The sequence below is a fragment of the Sus scrofa genome, chromosome 5 (assembly GCF_000003025.6).
Source record: "Sus scrofa isolate TJ Tabasco breed Duroc chromosome 5, Sscrofa11.1, whole genome shotgun sequence".
Lineage (NCBI taxonomy): Eukaryota > Metazoa > Chordata > Mammalia > Artiodactyla > Suidae > Sus > Sus scrofa.
This window is the reverse complement of record NC_010447.5, coordinates 48898168-48918308: the sequence shown is the minus strand read 5'-3', so window position 1 is coordinate 48918308 and position 20141 is coordinate 48898168. Positions and strand designations below refer to the sequence as shown.

At 40.2% G+C, this 20141-nt stretch overlaps 1 protein-coding gene across 3 annotated transcripts in view; it reads right to left on the bottom strand.

The window, feature by feature from the left end:
* BCAT1 (branched chain amino acid transaminase 1) overlaps positions 1-20141 on the bottom strand; it is a 111421-nt gene that overhangs the window by 7324 nt on the left and 83956 nt on the right. For all 3 annotated transcript variants that reach the window (XM_021092209.1, XM_021092208.1, XM_021092210.1), the window contains exons 7-10: positions 18903-19045; positions 12915-13000; positions 9870-10010; positions 6891-6965 (exon numbers count right to left, since the gene is read on the bottom strand). In XM_021092209.1, coding sequence (XP_020947868.1) covers positions 6891-6965; positions 9870-10010; positions 12915-13000; positions 18903-19045 — 445 coding nt within the window. The remainder of the gene's footprint in view (positions 1-6890; positions 6966-9869; positions 10011-12914; positions 13001-18902; positions 19046-20141) is intronic.

Below are 20141 nucleotides of genomic sequence, written 5' to 3'. Positions count from 1 at the left end.
TGTACTGTGGGATTCTTTTTCTTTTTGAAATTAAGGTAGTGTTGATTTACAATATGGCACCTGTTTCTGCTGTATAGCAAAGTGACTCAGTGACACCTATATATTGGATTGGACATCGTTCCCTGTGCTATACAGTAGGACCTTGTTGTGTATCCATTCTAAATGTAATAGTCTGCATTTACTAACCGCACAGGGAAGGTTTCTCTACTACTTAAAACTCAAGTGTGAAGAGCAATGAACTTGGAAGCCCCACCTCTCACTTAAAGACCCTAAGGCTCTAGGAAACTCTTAATCACAGCCCAGCTCCGTCTCTGTGCAAGGGTAGTCCACCTATGTCCTGCCGTCCATGTACTGTGTGCCCCTTCGAGAGCTTTAAGGACCTCAGAGGGCAGAATCGACCAAATTGGTAAAAATATGGAAGCCAAGAATGAGTCTACCTACAACCTTCTGGTTCACATGAAAAGGAGAACAAAGGAAGCCCAATAACTATAAGGGACTTACTCCACATCAGAAAGGGTTGCTGCAGAGTGTGGCCTCCTACTGTTGCCTCTGTTGGTTCATGATGACCACTGACTAAAATATTCCCAAATTCTGCCTGATTTACATAGGGTAGCAACACAACTTAAAGTCAGAGCAAAACCTTACCAAGTTTATTTTTCTTGGCTTCCTATGAATATATCACACTTTAGCCGTTAATAACTGAGCATCAGCATATTGACATTTTAGCAGATCTATAAAATTATGATTCACGACCACTGTAATTTCATCTTGAATCTCACCACTTAAAGTAAATTTGCTTTCAATTAGTCGTTTCAGTTTTAGAAACAGTCAAATTCAATTTTAACTACAATAACAATCATAGGCCATTTCCTTCTATGAACTTGTATAGTATGTATTAAGTTTTTATCTCTCTTATCCTGCAATTTGTGCTTTTATGGAAAATCAGAGCATTCAAGATGTACCCAAGAGATGTGATAATACAGGTTATTCATAATATCTAGACCTAGGTGGTTAACAGTCAAACTTCCCATTTCAATGATGGATAATGCAATTTAATTTTTCAAGGCAAAATAATTCAAAGTAGAGATGACAAATTTTAGCAGGGATAGAAATTATACGCTCTACTCAAGAGGTGTCCAGAGGAGGGGAAAGAAAACACTCGTCTGCACAGGCTAGGCTGTTGTACCTTCACCAGCGTCATTAACACAACTATAGCAACAACCCCACACCTTGAACATTTGCATCAGAGCAAATCAAACTGAGCCCGTGGGATGGTAATTTGAGTCCATGTGAAAGACTGTCAGTGTGACATGCAGAATTTGCAATCTTTTCACCAATTCCAGTGAGAACACTAAATTAACACATGACTAATGATTAACTTGTCACTTACCTTTAATGTACCTATGACAAATAATTTTACAAGGCCTAATATTTGGCTTAAAATTCTGAGCAACATAAAAGGCCAACCTGCATGTCATGTACTTTCCTCTCCACAATGCCAATAAAAATATACCCAGTGCTGCCCACCAGGTAACAATTTGGCATCTTGGTTCTAAATGGTATCCAATGGCCACACAGAGCTCTGAATGGTTCTAAATGGTATCCAATGGCCACACAGAGCTCTGAAATCCCATAACACGGGGAGAAGAGTGGATTAGGGAACAAGGAGGGGCTGGACAGCTGGTCAAGGGACTGAGTCATCAAGGTGATCTAGAATGTTCCCTGAGTAAGCATACAAGGAGAAGGACAGCTGAAGACCTTTCAGAGGAAAAGAGGTGGGGCTCTTTAACTTGAATAACTATAACCACCAAGCTGTTCCATCAAAAGCAAGAAAAATACAATAATTACTAATGGTTGTTTATTCTTACAAAGCTGTAGCCACTGGTGGGAAAACAGATTAACTCAGTCTGGTGATGTACAATCAATACAGATCCTGCTCCTATCCCATTTGGCTTCCTTTCTTACTTTATTCTTTTTTTTCTCTTTTTAGGGCCGCACCTATGGCATACAGAAGTTCCCAGTCTAGGGGTCAAATCAGAGCTGTAGCTTATGCCACAGCCACAGCAACACAAGATCCACCAAGCTATGTCTGTGACCTACACCACAGCTCAGGGCAATGCCAGATCCTTAACCTACTGAGCAAGGCCAGGGATCGAATCCACATCCTCATGGATACTAGTCGGGTTCATTACTGCCGAGCCATGATGGGAACTCCTCAGCTTTCCTTACTTTAAGCTATTTAAGATGCCCTCCTCTGGGTCTCTGCAATCACTCCTTCCCACCTTCTGAAACTACAAGAGCAGCATAGCAAGTACCTCAAACATGCTACCCTGATATTTAAGACCCGGGTTCCAGCTTTTATCTGGATCTTGACATCAGTCTTGATGAGGATCTCAATTTGAAAAGATCTAAGTCAGATTCTCTGAAGTTTTTTAAAAAATAATTTGACATTGGAGTTCCCATCATGGCGCATTGGTTAACGAGTCCGACTAGGAACCATGAGGTTGCAGGTTCATCTCTGGCCTTGCTTAGTGGGTTAAGGATCCAGCGTTGTTGTGAGCTGTGGTGTAGGTTGCAGATGCGGCTCAGGTCCCGCGTTGCTGTGGCTGTGGTGTAGGCTGGTGGTTACAGCTCCATTTAGACCCCTAGCCTGGGAACCTCCATATGCCGCAGGAGTGGCCCAAGAAAAGGCAAAAAGACAAAAACAAAAACAAAAAAATTAATTTGACATTATTCAAGACCTTCCTCCCATCTCTTCTCTGAATGTGTTAACGTAACAAACACGTTTTTGCTCTTTAGTGCCTGCTTGGTGTGTCACTCACCCATTCAATACCTTTTATTCATTTATTCAAGAGACATTACTAAGTATGTACTATGGCTCAGGCCCTGTCCTGAATACTGGGGTTACAAAAAGAGAATAAAACAACTGTAGCACACAGATAAATGAGTGTTTAATTAGAACTTAATTTACTTGTCATAAGTGATCATCACAGGCATAATGAAAGCTGGAAAAAGAAGCAGCTTTTAAGTGGGTGAATATATGTCTGTACTAAGGGGGAAAGGATGCTGTTCAAGAGAGATTTACATATTCCTGGAGTTCCTGTCGTGGCTCAGAGGCTAATAAACCCAACTAGCATCCGTGAGGATGTGGGTTCGATCCCTGGCCTCGCTCAGTGGGTAAAGGATCCAACATTGCCATGAGCTGTGATGGAGGTCGCAGACACGGCTCGGATCCCACGTTTGACAGCGGCAGTGGCTGTGGTGTAGGCGGCGGCTACAGCTCCAATTCGACTGCTAGTCTGGGAAGGTCCATATATGGCAGGTGCGGCCCTAAAAAGACAAAATAATAAATATATAAATAAAAATAAAAAGATTCCTAAAGGAGATGTGTCTTGAAGAAAAACCAACACTTTATCAAGTGGGCAAACTAGCGAAGGTACAGAAGGGTGGGAAGGAAGCAGCAGAGCATATTGGAGAACAGAGAAGACCTCAACAGCAAGAGCAAAGGTGAATGCCATGATAACTGGAATGGTAAAGAGTAATGGGGGAGCAAACAGTAAGAGTAAGAGGAAACAGGCAGCATGGTGTGTTCTCCAAGTTCAAGTTTGGTTAATTATGAACACAGAAGTGTTTTTCTTGTTCCATTAAAAAAAAAAAAAAAAGAAAAGAAAAAAGAAAGAAAAGAAAAAGAAGAAGAGGAAGAGGAAAAGAAATTTTAAAAGGGGAAAACCCCCTCTGTCATTTCTTTCAAATGCAACCCCCTCCCCAAGAAATATTTGTAGGGCAATCTAGGACCCAGGGAACTATATGGATAATTAGCCAAAGGGGATGAACACTTAGTCTCAGAGGTCTTACGCATATACAGAAGTACAGAAGTTAAATGAAAATCAGATCTGTGATTAAGAAGGAATGTTCTCCCTAGAGAAAGAACGAGCAAGAACCTTGAGGATATTTGGTGGGTGATGTTGCGCCTCTTCAATTCCCCCAACACTTCTGAGGAAACACCACGTTTCCGTGGAACAGCAAAGAGAGCAAATGCAAAACATGATGCAATTCTATGCTTTTTCCTCCATAATTACTTAAATTATTTTTCTTGGAGAGAAACAGACAATTTAGCAGCTTGGCTGACAGCACCAATTTCCACCTCCCAAGAGAATTATTTTGTAACTATAGGTTCTATGCCCACAGGCACAAAATAATCAAAGAAGAAAGAGGTGGTCGTAGATTCCAGATAGTCCTTTTTTACTTAACAATTTGGAGCAGATTTGGTGCTTCTGGTTTGAGGTTTAATTCAGGATTGTATTATCTCATGTATCCCTTTGTTTCTTTGTTCAGTATGAAACTGAGTGTATCATTAGTTTTTAGTATTACTACCATTATACTTTACTACCAAGAGTAAAAAGAGAAATTATTAACTTCTTAACTATTTTTTTTTCTTTTGTCTGTTTAGGGCCGCACCCACCAGATATGGAGGTTCCCAGGCTAGGGGTCTAATCGGAGCGGTAGCTGCCGGCCTATGCCAGAACCATGGCAACGTGGGATCCGAGCTGCATCTGTGATCTATACCACAGCTCACGGTAATGCCGGATCCCCAACCTCCTGAGCAAGGCCAGGGATCGAACCTGCATCCTCATGGATATTAGTCGGGTTCGTTAATCACTGAGCCACGACGGGAACTCCCTAACTTCTTAATTACTAACTTCTTAGCTATAGACACTAAGTTACATAGAATATACAGAAGTAAGAGGAAAATGTTCTATTTCTTCTCATTTTCTGCTTCATATATAACTTTTATCTTTAAACTTTTTCATATGGTCTCACATTTACATTGAATAAATTTGGGAGTTCCCTTTATAGCACTTTGGGTTAAGAACCTGACTAGCATCCATGAGGACTTGTGTTCAATCCCTGGCCTCGCTCAATGGGTTAAGGATCCAGTGTTGCCATGAGCTGTGATGTAGTTCGCAGATGCGGCTCGGATCTGACATTGCTGTGGTTGTGGTATAGGCCAGCAGCTATGGTTCCAATTCGACCCCTAGCCTGGGAACTTCCATACATCACTGGTGCAGCCCTAAAAAGACCAAAAAAAAAAAAAAAAAAAAAAAACCCCAACAAAATAAGATGTACATATACACAGTGGAATACTACTCAGCTATTAAAAAGAACAAAATAATGCCATTTGCAGCAACATGGATGGAGATTCTCATACTAAGTGAAGTAAGTCAGAAAGAGAAAGACAAATACCATATGATATCACTTATATGTGAAATCCAAAATATGGCACAAATGAACCTATCTATAGAACAGAAACAAAGTCATGGACACGGAGAACAGACTTGTAGTTGCCAAGGGGAAAAGGGATGGACTGGGAGTTTGGGGTTAACAGACGCAAACTGGAGTAGATAAGCAGTGAGGTCCTGCTGTATAGCACAGGGAACTGTATCAAATCATTTGTGATAGAATGTGATGGAAGATATTATGAGGAAAAAGAATGTATACATATGTATAACTGGGTCACTTTGCTATACAGCAGAAATTGACAGAACATTGTAAATCAACTACAATAAAAAATTTTTAAAAAAGAAAAAGCGGAGTTCCCGTTGTGGCGCAGTGGTTAACGAATCTGACTAAGAACCATGAGGTTGCAGGTTCGGTCCCTGCCCTTGCTCAGTGGGTTAACGATCCGGTGTTGCCGTGAGCTGTGGTGTAGGTTGCAGACGCGGCTCGGATCCTTCGTTGCTGTGGCTCTGGTGTAGGCTGGTGGCTACAGCTCCGATTCGACCTCTAGCATGGGAACGTCCACATGCAGCGGGAGCGGCCCAAAGAAATAGCAAAAAGACAAAAAAAATAAAAAAATAAAAAATAAAAAAAAAATAAAAAAGAAAAAGCAAATGATTTGTTAAGTTAAAAAAGATTAACAATATTATGTATGACCCCATTTTGTTAGAAAAAATATTTATCTAAAAATATATAAATTCTGGAAGTTCCCACTGTGGCTCAGTTGTAACTAACCCAATTAGTATTCATAAGGATGCAAGTTCGATACCTGGCCTTGCTTAGTGGGTTAAGGATCTGGCGGTGCTGCGAGCTGTGGTGTAGGCTGCAGACATGGCTTGGATCCCACATTGCTGTGGCTGTGGCATAGCACTTCTATTTGACTCCAAGCCTTATATAAAAATTCTTACAAAATACGGAAAGTTGAGGTATCAAAAGCTAATAGTGTTTATTTTTTGGCTTGTTTTGTTTTTTTAATTTTTAAAATTTTTTGCTTTTTTGCTTTTAAGGGCTGCAGGTTTGGCATATGGAAGTTCCCAGATAAGGGGTCAAATTGGAGCTACAGCTGCCAGCCTGTACCACAGTCACAGCAACACTGGCTCCAAACCATGTCTGTGACCTACACCATAGCTCGCAGCAATGCCAGATCCTTAACCCACTGAGGGAGGCCAGAGGCTGAAGCCACCCACTCATGGATGCTAGTCAGATTCCTTTCTGCTGAGCCACAACAGGAACTCCCTTAACAGTGGTTATATCCGTGATGGAATCATAGGTAACTAGTTCTTTCTGTGCTTTCTTCTACTTTAAAGTCTTCTTTCATAAAAGTATATTTTTTCAATGAGATTTTTAAATAATCAAATGATTTTTTTAAAAAAACTTAAGTAATATACTCATGTATATTTTCCCCTTCTTTCCTTTCTTCCGCTTCCTTCTTAACATGTATCTTTTTTTTCTTATTTTTGCTTTGTGCCCATGCTAACTAGCAGGAATATTTTCCTTAAATTTAATGTGTTGACCTTGAATGGTCGTACTTACTCTCTTCTCACCATCAACATAGGATTTAGTTCTAGGCTCTCATTGAAATAAGATGGCATTTTCAATAAAGAAGCCCTTACCTGAATATCAGTCAGTTTTTCCAAGATACGGCTGGCAAGCTTAGGACCATTCTCCATAGTTGGAATGTGTATAGTCTATGAAAGAAAATCAGACAAGCAGTAATTTGAGGATATTCATGCACACGATGACTACAAATAAGACACTCGACAATTCTACTGAAATGCTATACAATTGTGTTGTGGCGTTGCTGTGGCTGTGATATAGGCCGGCAGCTATAGCTCCGATTCGACCCCTAACCTGGGAACTTCCATATGCCCCTGGAGCAGCCCTAAAACACAAAAAAATAAAATAAAATAAAATTGGGTTGTGATGATTGTTATACAGCTGTAAATGTAATAAAATTCATTGAGTAATTAAAAAAAACCACTTCTACCAAAATAAGTAATGACACTATGCTGACCTGGTTATGTATGCTACTCCTCTGTCAAAGACTTTTCTATTCTGAATTTAAATAAAAACTGAACTAGCCAATGATAGCTTGTTCATTCCCTACCAACTGATTTTAGGGCACAACTGGTTAATTTGCCATCTTCAGGCTGATTTGAGGAACCAAGGAGAAGCCAGGGGCATCTAAGATAGTGGCTAAGTGTAAAGAGCCCTACCTCTTTCAGCATCCAGAATCTACAAGGAAGAATGATTAACCCACATCTAACCCTCTTGGCAGGGAATGAGAACTCAACAGATATTTTGCCACAAATTAAAGCAAATCATTTCAGGGACATCAGTTTAAGCAAGTCTATGTATTCATAAAAGGGGCTGCGAAATCTGTCTGTTCTAAGCCAAACTTCCAAGGGCCACAGCCTCCACAAAGTTGGACAGCATGGTAAAATTCAGGGTAGACAAATTTCATGACTCGAATTTTTTTTTCTCCTTTTATGGCCACACCTGGGTCATATGGAATTTCCCAGGCTAGGGGTTGAATCAGAACTGCTGCTGCCAGCCTACACCACAGGCATAGCAACGCCAGATCCTAGCCGCGTCTGCAGCCTATGCCACAGCTTTCAGTAACACCAGATCCTTAATCCACTGACCGAAGCCAGGGATTGAACCTGCGTCCTCATGGATAGTAGTCAGGTTCTTAACTTGTTGAGCCACAATGGGAACTCTTCTAATTTATATTTTGAGTCATGCCCATTCATGCCTTGCTGCCTTGAGCAGCCAGGTACTCTTACTTTTTTTATTACATCGTTTAGGGATATAGGATAATCAAATGTAACTTTTGGTTGTGAATGCACCTGTATAACAAGACCATAAAAATGTGTTAAACTTTATCAAGTTATTTTGAGAGGTAAGGTTAATTGGCATTTAAAAATATGACCTGATGACAACTTTAGTCCATTTAAAAAGTGGACCAAGGAGTTTTGTGGTGCAGTGGGTTAAGGATCCAGTGTTGTCACCACAGCAGCTCAGGTCGCTGCTATGCCATGGGTTTGATCCCTGGCCCAGAAACTTCCATATGATGTGGGAGCAGCCAAAAAAAAGAGAAAGAAACAGTGGACCAATAATATACTACCTACATATTACCATGGTAAAATGTGGAACAGTAGCTTTATAATCAGTATGAGTATTGATATATAATAGAATAATTCTTTTCCTTGAAACAATCCATAAATGTAAAAATGTTAGGAGCCATTCCTTAAAAGCAAATTTGAAAATCTCAAGCAATGAAGCAACCATCATTAAAATCAGCAAGAAAAAAAGTCAATCCAACCTGCTGGGGAAAAATATTTATAAAAACCAACAGAGGAGTTCCCACTGTGGCATAGCAGAAATAAATTTGACCAGTATCCATGAGGATGCTGGTTTGACCCCTGGCCTCACTCAGTGGGTTGGGGATCCAGCGTTGCCATGAGCTGGATTGCAGACACGGCTGGGATCCCGAGTTGCTGTGGCTGTGGTGTAGGACGGCAGCTGTAGCTCCAATTTGATGCCTAGCCTAGGAATTTCCATGTGCTGCAGGTGTGGCCCCCCAAAATAAAATAAAAACCAATAGAATTTGTATTTAATGTGAGAAACTTAAGCCAATTCATAAATCAAAAATAAAGCCCACATGCCTTTAAGTTATGAGGTTAGATGAGGATGTTAATTATAAGTATTAAAAAGCTTTGTTATAAAGGGGAAAGCAAAATATCTAACAAGACAATGGAAGTGCAGCACATATAAACAAGACTCATTTACTAGGAGAAAGAAAATTTCTTCCCACTAAAAGCTTGAATTCCTTTTGGAAGATTTTAGTAAATGGATCAGATTTGCCAAATGAAAAATTTTTATAAAGTGGTCTAAATGATGATGATGATGAAGGAGGAAAATGTAGGAACTGATCATTCAAAAATGAATTTGCTCTCCCTGCTCCAGTAGTTTGGAAGTCCTTTTGGAAACCAGTGACTGATATTTAAGTTCTGGTAAATCTTTCCTTGGTGAGCTATAGGAAGAAATGAATATAAGTCTACTGGCACATCTCCAATCCCTAAGACAAGTGTGATAAGAAAGGACAAACTGTCGGAGCTCCTGGGAAGCCACTGGAAAGATGAGTAAGTCAGTCATTTGCTAAAAGGTTCATCAGGACCCACTGTCACAGTTAACCCAGTTAACCAAGTTATGAAAAAAATCCTTTGCATCCAAGGTCCGATTAGCATTTTTTTCGCACATTTATTTTCTTTTATTTTTTATTTTTTGTCTTTTTAGGGCTATACCTGTGGCATACGGAGGTTCCCAGGCCAGGGGTCAAATTGGAGCTGGAGCTGCCGGTCTATGCCAGAGCCACAGCAACGCAGGATCCGAGCCACGTCTGTGACACACACCACAGCTCATGGCAACACCAGATTCTTAACCCACTGAGCAAGGCCAGAGAGCAAACCCTCAACCTTATGGTTCCTAGTTGGATTCGTTTCCGCTGCGCCACGACAAGAACTCCCATTCACACATTTAAACACAGGCAAATGTTTGAAATGATAGGAGGTAAAGAAAGGCGGTCTTACCTCACCCTTGTACAGTATTTTCGAAACTGGGCAAACAACGCAGGCGGTACCCGAACCGAACATCTCCCTCACCCGGCTCTCCTCCAAGGCGGTGGTCAAGTCGTCCATGGTGAGGTACCTCTCTGACACCTTAAATTCACCCTGTTTGGAAAGAAAATAAAAGCAAAAATATTTTTAAGGAGAAAGCATGCCCCCAATGCCCTGTGGTACTGACCTTTCTACTTTACATTTTCACCGAACTCAGATAATATCACCATCCTCCTTGAAAGGAGAGCTGGAGAGAGTGGCATCATCTTATTGGGAAACACTGAGGTGCTAAGAAACCTACTCCAAGGTCACAGCATCTCTAAATAAGATGATCAGAATATAAAGTACAAGATCAGTACAAGAGAATACATGGTATCTTTGAATATAAGCCTGCTTTTCTGCCTTTCATTATCACGGCTAAAGCCTCAAAAGTTGATGTGCCCCAAGTAATTCTTAGTGTATGCTTTAAACCCTAATTTATCATAAGAGAGAATATATCATTATAATATTAATAATTGTACTTATTATAAAATATAATAATTATAGCTTGATTGTAATTTATCGAGCACCAGTAGCATGCCATGTTCTCTAATTTTTAAGATTAAGTATTTTCATCCCCATTTTACAGATGAGGAAATGAAGGTTCAAGGAAATTGAGTAACATTCCTAAAGCCACACAGCTAGAAAATGGTACAAACTGGATTTGAACTCAGGTCTGATCTGATTGGCTCCAAATTTGTCCTCTTTCTACTGTATTTTTTATGGAGGAAAAACAGAGACTGAATTTAAATAGCTGAAATATTTCATTATTTTCAAACATAAATATTATATTTGGATTTTGATAAATCACATTGTGCATTTTTTCTTCCTGAATTCACAGATTCAGCTGACCTTGTAGCGGCAATCCTCTTCCCTCTTTCTGAGGCCACATTGAGTTTCATCACAGAATTCTTGGTATAACCTCTCATCAGCTTCTGCTGAACTACTTGAACACTTTATTTGCTCATGGATAGGAAATAGAAAAAAAATTCTGATGCTTTTAAGCTATGTTTAAACTATCTGTTTAATACTTTTTCTTTAATCTGTTTAATTTCCCTTCTCCTGTGCTAGTGGTTAAAGTTCAAAGCTTGTCAAGAGGCTATTTAAATTAAGGGCAGCAAAGAATGGATACATTATCTTTAATAAGATGAGAGTGTTTTTTCAAATCTGAAAATCCACAGCAGATAAAAATGGAAATCACAGCCCTTGGCAAGACTGAAAATATTAGGAGAATGCATCAAGCTGTAAGTATGTTTGGAAGGAGAGGAAAATATGCCTGCAATAGAGGAATATAGCTTTTTGCAAGTCCCAATTGTTCTCAGATTGCAATTGCAAATATGTTGTAAAAAGGTAAATAAATAAATAAATAAACTCCAGAAAGATCAGCCAAGTTAACTGAAAACAAGCTCAGTTCTCTCTTCTAGAAAAGAGGGGGAAAAAAAATCTCTTGTAAATAAACAGAACTGTTTTTATGCTGCTCACCCTTACTGATCTTTGGACAGTTTCCCCTGTCTGGCAAATAATGGTAACCCCCCACATGCCTCTTGGCATTTATGTCTCACTGTTTTAAAAATAAATTATAGCTAAGGAGTCAAGGAAAAAAACTTCCTCCATAATCACCTATTTTTCATGCTAGCAAATCATTAGTGAGGGAAAGCATTTCCACTTGCAACTTGTCATCAAGCCTTCTGTACTTGGTGGTTTTTTCTCTTTAATAAAACAAAAATTACTGAGCTTGGAAAATACATCTCTCCAACCGCAAACATATTTAGGACAGGGCAAGCTGTTTGAAATTATACCAACAGTTTGTAAATGTCATGCCCAATGTGCCAGCCAGCATGTGGCAGTTGGGTCTTGTCTACTTCAGGGTTTTGTAGAATTATTTATAGCACAGTTTCTCTATTTCTAAAGCCTTTTCCAGAGAAACCGTACTCTCCTAGATGTGTATGTTTCTAAACATTTGTTCTGTTAGTACTGTTTGACCACAGGATGCTCAGAGCCTTATCTTGTTCCTTGGAGACCATGTCAGCACATGGGTCAAATGTTCCATCTAAGAACTTGTGCCAGATAACCAACTCATTCAATATTCATCTTGAATATGTCAAGTCATTTCCAATCCCCAATGGTTTAACACACGTGCCTGTGTCACGTGAATCAGAAAAGCTACTGCTTAGATTTTAAATTAAGCATGTGTGCGAATTTGGGATGATGGGGCAGAAAGGAGGAGGAAAGAAGGCAGCAAAATTAATAATGTTGTGTTAGTAAACATTTACACATCAGGAAAATTCTTTCATTTCTATGACAAGCATGTTCTGTAAATCAAGGATGGGAAGGACTGTGGATTATGGTCATTTAGAAACAACACACCCAGACTTGAGAAGTTAAAGGCTCCGGAGTTCCCATTGTGGCTTAGAACCCGATTAGTAACTAACTAGTAATGAACCCAACAAGTATCCATGAGGATGCAAGTTTGATCCCTGGCCCTGTTCATTGGGTTGGGGATCCAGTGTTGCTGAGAGCAGTGGGGTAGGTCGAAGACACAGCTCACATCTGGCATTGCTGTGACTGTGGTGCAGGCTGGCAGTTGCAGCTCTGATTCAACCCCTAGCCTGGGAACCTCCATATGCCACAAGTGTGGCCCTAAGAAAAAAAAAAAGTTAAAGGCTGGCAAAAAAGAAGCATGCAGAGTATAAACCAGGAGAGTTGGCAGGTGACACCTAGTAGAAAGTCTGAGACTAGTACTACAACACCTCTCCACCAGTACAACTTGCTAAACTGGTTTCTGCCTCCCCTTCCTATCAACAATAGTTATTTGATAGTCTTGCCAAGACAGTCCTTCTAGAAGAGTTCTTTCCACTCAAGATTTAAAGATAACACTGGTTGGAACTACAGGATATTATTTCAACAGAATAAGCAGAGCTTATTTTGATTACTTTTGGTTTCATGCTTATAGAAGTTGTTCATGTCAAAGGCACCCACCCAGTTGTGTGCCAGGTCCAGAATGCTCTGCCTCGTCACTCCTGGAAGAATGATGCCATCTAGCGGGGGAGTTGCCAGCTCTTCCTCTGTCAATTAGAAATTGGAATAGTTTCAAACTTTATTAGCCGAGCCTTTTATCAATAGCCATTTTAAAAAACCATTTCTCAAAACTTTATAGATAATAAGCATGAAAAGATGGCACTGTCCTGCATCGTCAAATTTCCCAAATCAACTCACACCTCAGGTAGATCCTTATGTCTAAAAAAAAAGAAGGAGCTCCCTGGTGGCCCAGCAGTTCAAGGATCTGGTGTGTGTTTTTAAGTGCTATGGCTCAGGCTGTTTCTGCGGCGTGGGTTCCATCCCTGGCCTGGGAACTTCGACACGCTATGGACACAGCCAAAAACATTAAAAAGTAAAAAATACAGGAGTTCCCGTCATGGCTCAGTGGTTAACAAATCCAACTAGGAACCATGAGGTTGTGGGTTCAATCCCTGGCCTCACTCAGTGGGTTAGGGATCTGGCATTGCCGTGAGCTGTGGTGTAGGTTTCAGACACGGCTCAGATTCCCGCGTTGCTGTGGCTCTGGCGTAGGCCAGTGGTTATAGCTCCAATTAGACCCCTAGCCTGGGAACCTCCATATGCTGAGGGAGCGGCCCAAGAAATGGCAAAAAGACCCCCAAAGAAAAAAGAAAGAAAGAAAGAAAGAACGAAATAAAAAATACATTTAAAAAATTTTAAAAAGAGAGAGTTCCCATTGTGGCTCAAGGGTTAATGAATCTGACTAGCATCCATGAGGATGCAGGTTCGATCCCTGGCCTCGCTCATAGGGTTAAGGATCTGGAGTTGCCGTGAGCTGTGGTGTAGGTCACAGATGTGGCTTAGATCCTGTGTTTCTGTGGCTGTGGTGCAGGTCGGCAGCTATAGCTCCAATTCCACCCCTAGCCTGGGAACCTCCACGTGCCGTAGGTGCGTCCCTAAAAAAGCAAAAAATAAAAAAAATTAAAAATAAATAAATAAATAAAATTTAAAAAAAGGAAATCAGTGGTCTACCATCTTCAATTTATCCTTAACCAGTAAAAAATGAGATACCTTCCCACTAACAAATGCTAAGTTATAAAATACTCTTAAGGGGAACATCCAAAGTCAAAATTTACCTTAGTGGATGAAAGCTGGTTAGTAATTAGCATAATGTAGATAGACCCTTGCTCAGAAACACTGGGTATTACCAAACCTTCTAAGAATACTGTGGAGAAATTCAGCCCTAAGAGGTGTGTGTGCCCACTCAGGCCAGTCACTGTTCCCATATCCCACAATGGCCTTTGATAAGTCTACCCAGAGTGATTTTTAAACCCGTGGAGGCACCTCAAATATAGAGATGCTGGCTTCACCCTCTGACATTCAGATGTAATGGGCTCAGGGTGGGCTCAAGCATGTATATGGCTAACAAAGAAAAAAAGAGGAAGAGGAAGAAGAAGAGGGGGGAGGAGGGGGAGGGAGAGGAGGGGGAGGGGGAGGGGGAGGAGGAGAAGAAGGAGAAGAAGGAGAAGGAGAAGAAGAAGAAGAAGAAAATAAATCCCCAAAACAAAACAATACTCCATGGGTGTGATGCACAGCCAGCCAAGGCTGAGACACTAGTCTACTATGAGGGTGACCACAGGCATTCCTAACCATGGCCAGGGTTGGCCCGATGACTGTCTACAAGAGTCAAGGTGGCTCACCAACCACAAAGCCTCCTTGTACAAGGGTGCTCTGGTACTCCACACCCCTGTCAACCTCATATCTGGCACCCAGGAATTTGAATCTAGTGAGAAATTCAAACCTTAAACCATCACTTTATACTGATGTTGAACCTTGTAACAGATGTTGTGTGTGGTTCATCATGTGTCTGCAGAGGAATTCATAAGGTATCCTGGAAAGGATCACTGGGGAGAAAAAAAACCCCAGAAATCACACTATCTTTGAGCACCAAAGCTTTTTGTACAGCCAGAAAGGACTTTAGCAATCACCTAAGGCAATCCCTATGTTACAGAAGAAACTGAGGCCCTAAAAACATAAGTGGCTTGCTAAGGTTGATGACACTGGGGGACAGTCAGGACCAGAGCTTGGGCCACTGCCCTTTCCCTTTGTACACTGTGATCTGGGCTCAGCCATTTCACGGTGGGCACATCAGACATTCCCAGCCACCCAGCTCTCTGGAAGATCAAATCAAATCCATTCCTCCGTCCCCAAAACTCAGCAACATGCCTGGCCAAGAGTGGTATGTATTAAATGTTCATAAATTTAAAAAAAATTAATGAATAATCCTCTTTGCTAGAATAGCAGTGTGGTTTCTTTGAATTTTGTTTCTAAAAATCATCTGCTGAAAACCATGCTCTGGAAAGAAGAAAATTTGTTCTTGGCAGTGTTCTTAGGGCTACTTTTTGTAATGTTTAGAAGTGTTGATCTCAAAATAAACATGTTTCGCAAGAGTAAGCTAGCTGGATATACAAATATATGGATCTATATCTGTGTAAATACACACACACACACACATACTTACAGACAAACTCTTCTAGTGCCCCCAAACTGGACCTTCCTAAAGCTTGCTGAGCTTTAAGACTGCATAAAGTTAAATGAAAACAGCAGTCCTGCATGTGCAAATGCAGTTTCATGAAATATATTTAACACCCAAAACTGTAACCACTAGCCTGAGGTCAAGGAACAGAACATCTGCTTCTCTGCTTGCCAGACAGAGATGATGACATGACAACATTTGGGTGAGAAATATTCATTTTCCTCTGCAACCACAAACATGCTTACAAGAGCCAGAACAAGCTCCAGATTGCCCAACAGGAGGAAAGCAGAGCCTACAAACGCAGCTTGTTTTTGACAGAGAAATCATTTTCGGGAGATGAAGGCTTCAGCCGCAATAACAGCAGGATTCATCTGTGACTTCCCAAGTTCAAGCGCTAATGGGAACCAGGAATGGAAGTTTGTATTAAGTGCCTCCAACGCCCTTAGCACAATTATTCATTCATTCAACAACATACATGTCCACTGTGTGCCACTGGCTATTCTCAGCACTCAGGATATAGCAGTGAACAAATGCGATGTAACTCCCTACTTAAAAACAAATATGTTAGATGGTATGTTAGACCATAGAGGGGGGGAAAAAAAAAGAGAAGGTGATGGGGAATGCTGGGGAAGAAGTTTAAGATTTATATTAAGATGTCCAAGGAAACCTCACTGAGAATGGGGTATGCAGCAACAACTTGGAGGTGAGTGAGCATCCACTGAGGAAGAATGCTCCAAGCAGAGTTGGTATAAATGCCTCCCAAACAAACCGTGAACTCAATCACACAGCTCAGTCTTACTCTCAAGGTGGATAGCTTCAGTGTCCAATACGAGATAAAACTGTTTTTCTAACAATGAATAGCAAGTGTGTGTGATTAATTACTCATCAACAGAATGAAAAAAGAATATTTGGGACTGTGTGATCTTACAACCAGGACAACTGTTACTAGAATAAAAATTCACATGAGTTCCAGGCCAAGTGCCACAAAATAGTGCATAGCCCTGTAGCAGCCACCTTGTCCCAAAGGTACAGTGAGAATGGGTGCTCGTGGGAAGAGGGCAGCCACTTTGTCTCAGAAGAACAGTGAGTGGGTGTTCATGGGAAGATGAAAGGACTCTGCTTATACTTTCTGTTGGTAAAGTTCTGGGGGGAAAAAAAATCAGTATTTTGCTGATTTTCAACTCATTTTTCTTTGTATGTTTGTAGAGCCACATGGTATAACTCAAAGTTACTGGACTTGCTTCAATGTCTCTCTTTTTTTAAAGCCCAAAGGTTATTCCAAACATTCCACTTACTTCTCTCAGAGTACTGTTCAAACATTTATTCCATTTCCTTTCTCCTTACTTCAGATTTTTATCTGATCTGTCAGGTGAACACTCTCAAATTGAAGGAGCATGTTCACATAAAAACTAAAGTTATCTTGGGCAACTGTAACCTGAATAGTTACTCTAAAGGACGTGTATATTTTATAAGAGGCAGAAGACAAATTCATTCATTCCTAGTCTGACCTTGAACAGCCATGGTGGAAATGGTTCATGATGACTGTTTGTATAAGAGGTAATTTTTCACCAGGACAGTTTCTGGTGTTTCTGGTTAAATCATGTAATTCTGATTCAAACTGTGTTTAGATCCTGACATTCCCCAGCCATAAATAAAGATGGTGCCATTTCTGTATGATGTAACTGGTTTTGTTTGGGTTGTGTGGGTTTTTTGGCAGGGGTGGGGATGGCAGTGGGCAGGTGGAAAGAATGAGTTGAATCAATTTATTGTCTCCTAAGCGCAGAGTCCAAAACACTGGCTGTCATCTTTCAAGCACAGCTTTTGATATATGTCATACGTAATAACACAAATTTAGAAATCACAAATACTCACATTTTGTTTTAAAGAGTGCCAAGTCCTAACAGCGAGTATGGAAGAATGAGGATGACCAATATCTTGCTTTTCATATGCTCAAGGTTACCAATGGTCAACCCCAGGACAAAGTGTTCAACCCCAGGACAAAGTGTACTCACTCACCACACCTTCTATTTATTTCAACTCTGACCGGAATATAAGGCTCATCTTATAACTCTCTGCAAGTAATGCTCAAATTGGCTCAGAAGTCAGTCACATCTGAATCACTCTTTTCCTCTATTTGTAGCCAAATAATAAAAGAGTAACAGAGGCTACTATAGCTGCTCAAAAATTAAAATTTCATTTACCATTTTAACTAAAACCTATCCAAAACTTCCCAAGTTATTTGGAAACTTATCTTTTCATATTTCTAGTCTCTGCACTGAGTACTGTGAAATGAACAGCCTAAGAATGTAAACAAGCCTAAAAGTGTTTTGAAATTTTTTTGACAATTAAAATTCTAAGTAAAATAAATTCAAATATTTGTATTTTCCCTTCTACTATTGGGAAAAATACCATTTAATTCAATATCATGGACATTGCCAAAACATCACTGAATCCCTGCAGTATCTGCCAACTAATAAGAAAAAAAAGCAAAGAGAGAGAAAATGAGCATTCAGGATAGTAAAATTAAAGGTAATAAAGAAGTACTCGTTTTTAGGGTAGACATATAATAATATTCTTGAATAAACCAGAATCTAAATGCAATCCCCAAATAGACCAATTTATCCTTAAAAATAGCATCCTTTATTCAAACTGAGCACCACAGGAAATCTGGAAGGCTTCTAATGTATCATCAAAATCTGCAGAAAGGGCAATTGTTAAAGGAATTACAGAAAGAGAGTACACTAGGAGTTCCCATTGTGGCTCAGCAGTAACGAAACTGACTGGTATCCATGAGGACTTGGGTTCGATCCCTGGCCTCGGTCAGCGGGTTAAGGATCCATCAGTGCCGTGAGCTTCAGTGTAGGTCACAGATGCAAGCTCAGATCTGGGATGGCTGTGGCTGTGGTGTAGGAGGGCAGCAACAGCTCCGATTCAACCCACAGCCTAGGAACTTCCATATGCCACAGGTGTGGCCCTAAAAAGACCAAAAAAAAGAGAGAGAGAGAACATTAAATTTCCTGTCAGTAGAAAGAGTAGACTATTTTTATCACTACAGCATTTTATACATTGAATATGGTGAATGACCACAGAATTGATCTGAGACCCATCTGCAAATGCAAGGGATTTCACACAGGAAAAATGCTAAGAAGATGGCAAAGGAGATGAGGCAGCCTATCTTCAAATTGTGAATGAAGATTTAAATTCCCTAAGTTGACATCTCAATAGTACATACATCTAAAGCCAAAAAACAAAACCCAAACCCCAAATCTTTTATAAATTCTGTAAACTTCAACTCACGTTTACTGGGACAGCAAAGGACACAGATTTTGGAATTATGCTTCTTACTCTCTTGCTCTAAGGTTCTAGTTCTTTTCTTTCCAGTCCCACTGAAAATGACTGAAAAGTAACAAGGAGCTGAAATCTGAGTGAATTACCTCCATTTTCATTTATCCAGTAAAGAAAAAGATTCATAGTTCCAACTTCAGTTATCTGATTATCCTCTCCATAGAGCCACAGAACCTGCTGGCATGCATTCTCGATTGCTTCACATTGAGCAAAAAGCGATGAGCCATAATTCCTTTTAAGAAAGAGGAAACATGGGGATTAGGGATGTATTTCAGCCCCTACCACCCAGTAAGTCTTTCACGCACATGTGGATGTAGTCAATGTCCTATGGTCATAATATATACAGTCTCTAGTTAGCTGGATAACATTAAAGGAAACGCATTAGAGAACCTAAATGGTCTAACTGCACTCATTTGAGAGAGAGACAGAGCAAAGGAAAATCATGGAATCCTAACTTGAAAAGTTACAACACAGGCAAATAACCAAGGTAACAATAGTTAAAAACTAAGAGTATTTTCTTCACATACCAATTAATTTTATATGAATTATCTCATTGAAACCCCACAGCAACACTATGAGAGAGCCATGATCATTATTTCCATGGTTCAAATGAGAAACTGAGGCTTAGATTGGTACCATAGCACATTACGGCAGGGCACCAAGCCCGTGCTCTCCTGAGACCTTTTATTTATTTATATATTTATGTATTTACTTTTTATTTATTGGCTGTGCATACAGCATGTGGAAGTTCCTAGGCCAGGGACTGGACCCACACCATAATAGTAACCAGAGCCACAGCAGTGACAATGCTATATCCTTAACCCACTGAGCCAATAGGGAACTCTTGAGACCTTTTAATATAACCAAGAAATGCCTAGTACCCAATGTCTAAATTCTCTAAAAGATGAGGCAAGATGTTAAAAACCTTGATCTTAACCGAGAAGTGTTCCGAAATACTTTTTCTCTTTGATTTCTTTCAAAATCAAAGAAACATGGCATATCGCCCTGGAGTGACAAGGTTTAGTAATTCATTCATTCATTCATTCATCCATCCATTATCTGACTCTTAGGAGAAGTTTAAGTAAACTTGATATGGGAGCACTTTCCTCTGTGAATCAGAGGGTAAGATATAAGTGACATACTCCATATACACAGACACACACACACACACAGAAAAAAAACTCAAACTCAAGACAAGAAATTTAAATGTCTTGGAATTGGCTTATTTTTTTTGGCCGCAACTGCAGCATGCAAAAGTTCCTGAGCCAGGGATTGAACCCAAGTCATAACAGTAACAACACTGAATCTTTAACTGCTAGGCTACCAAG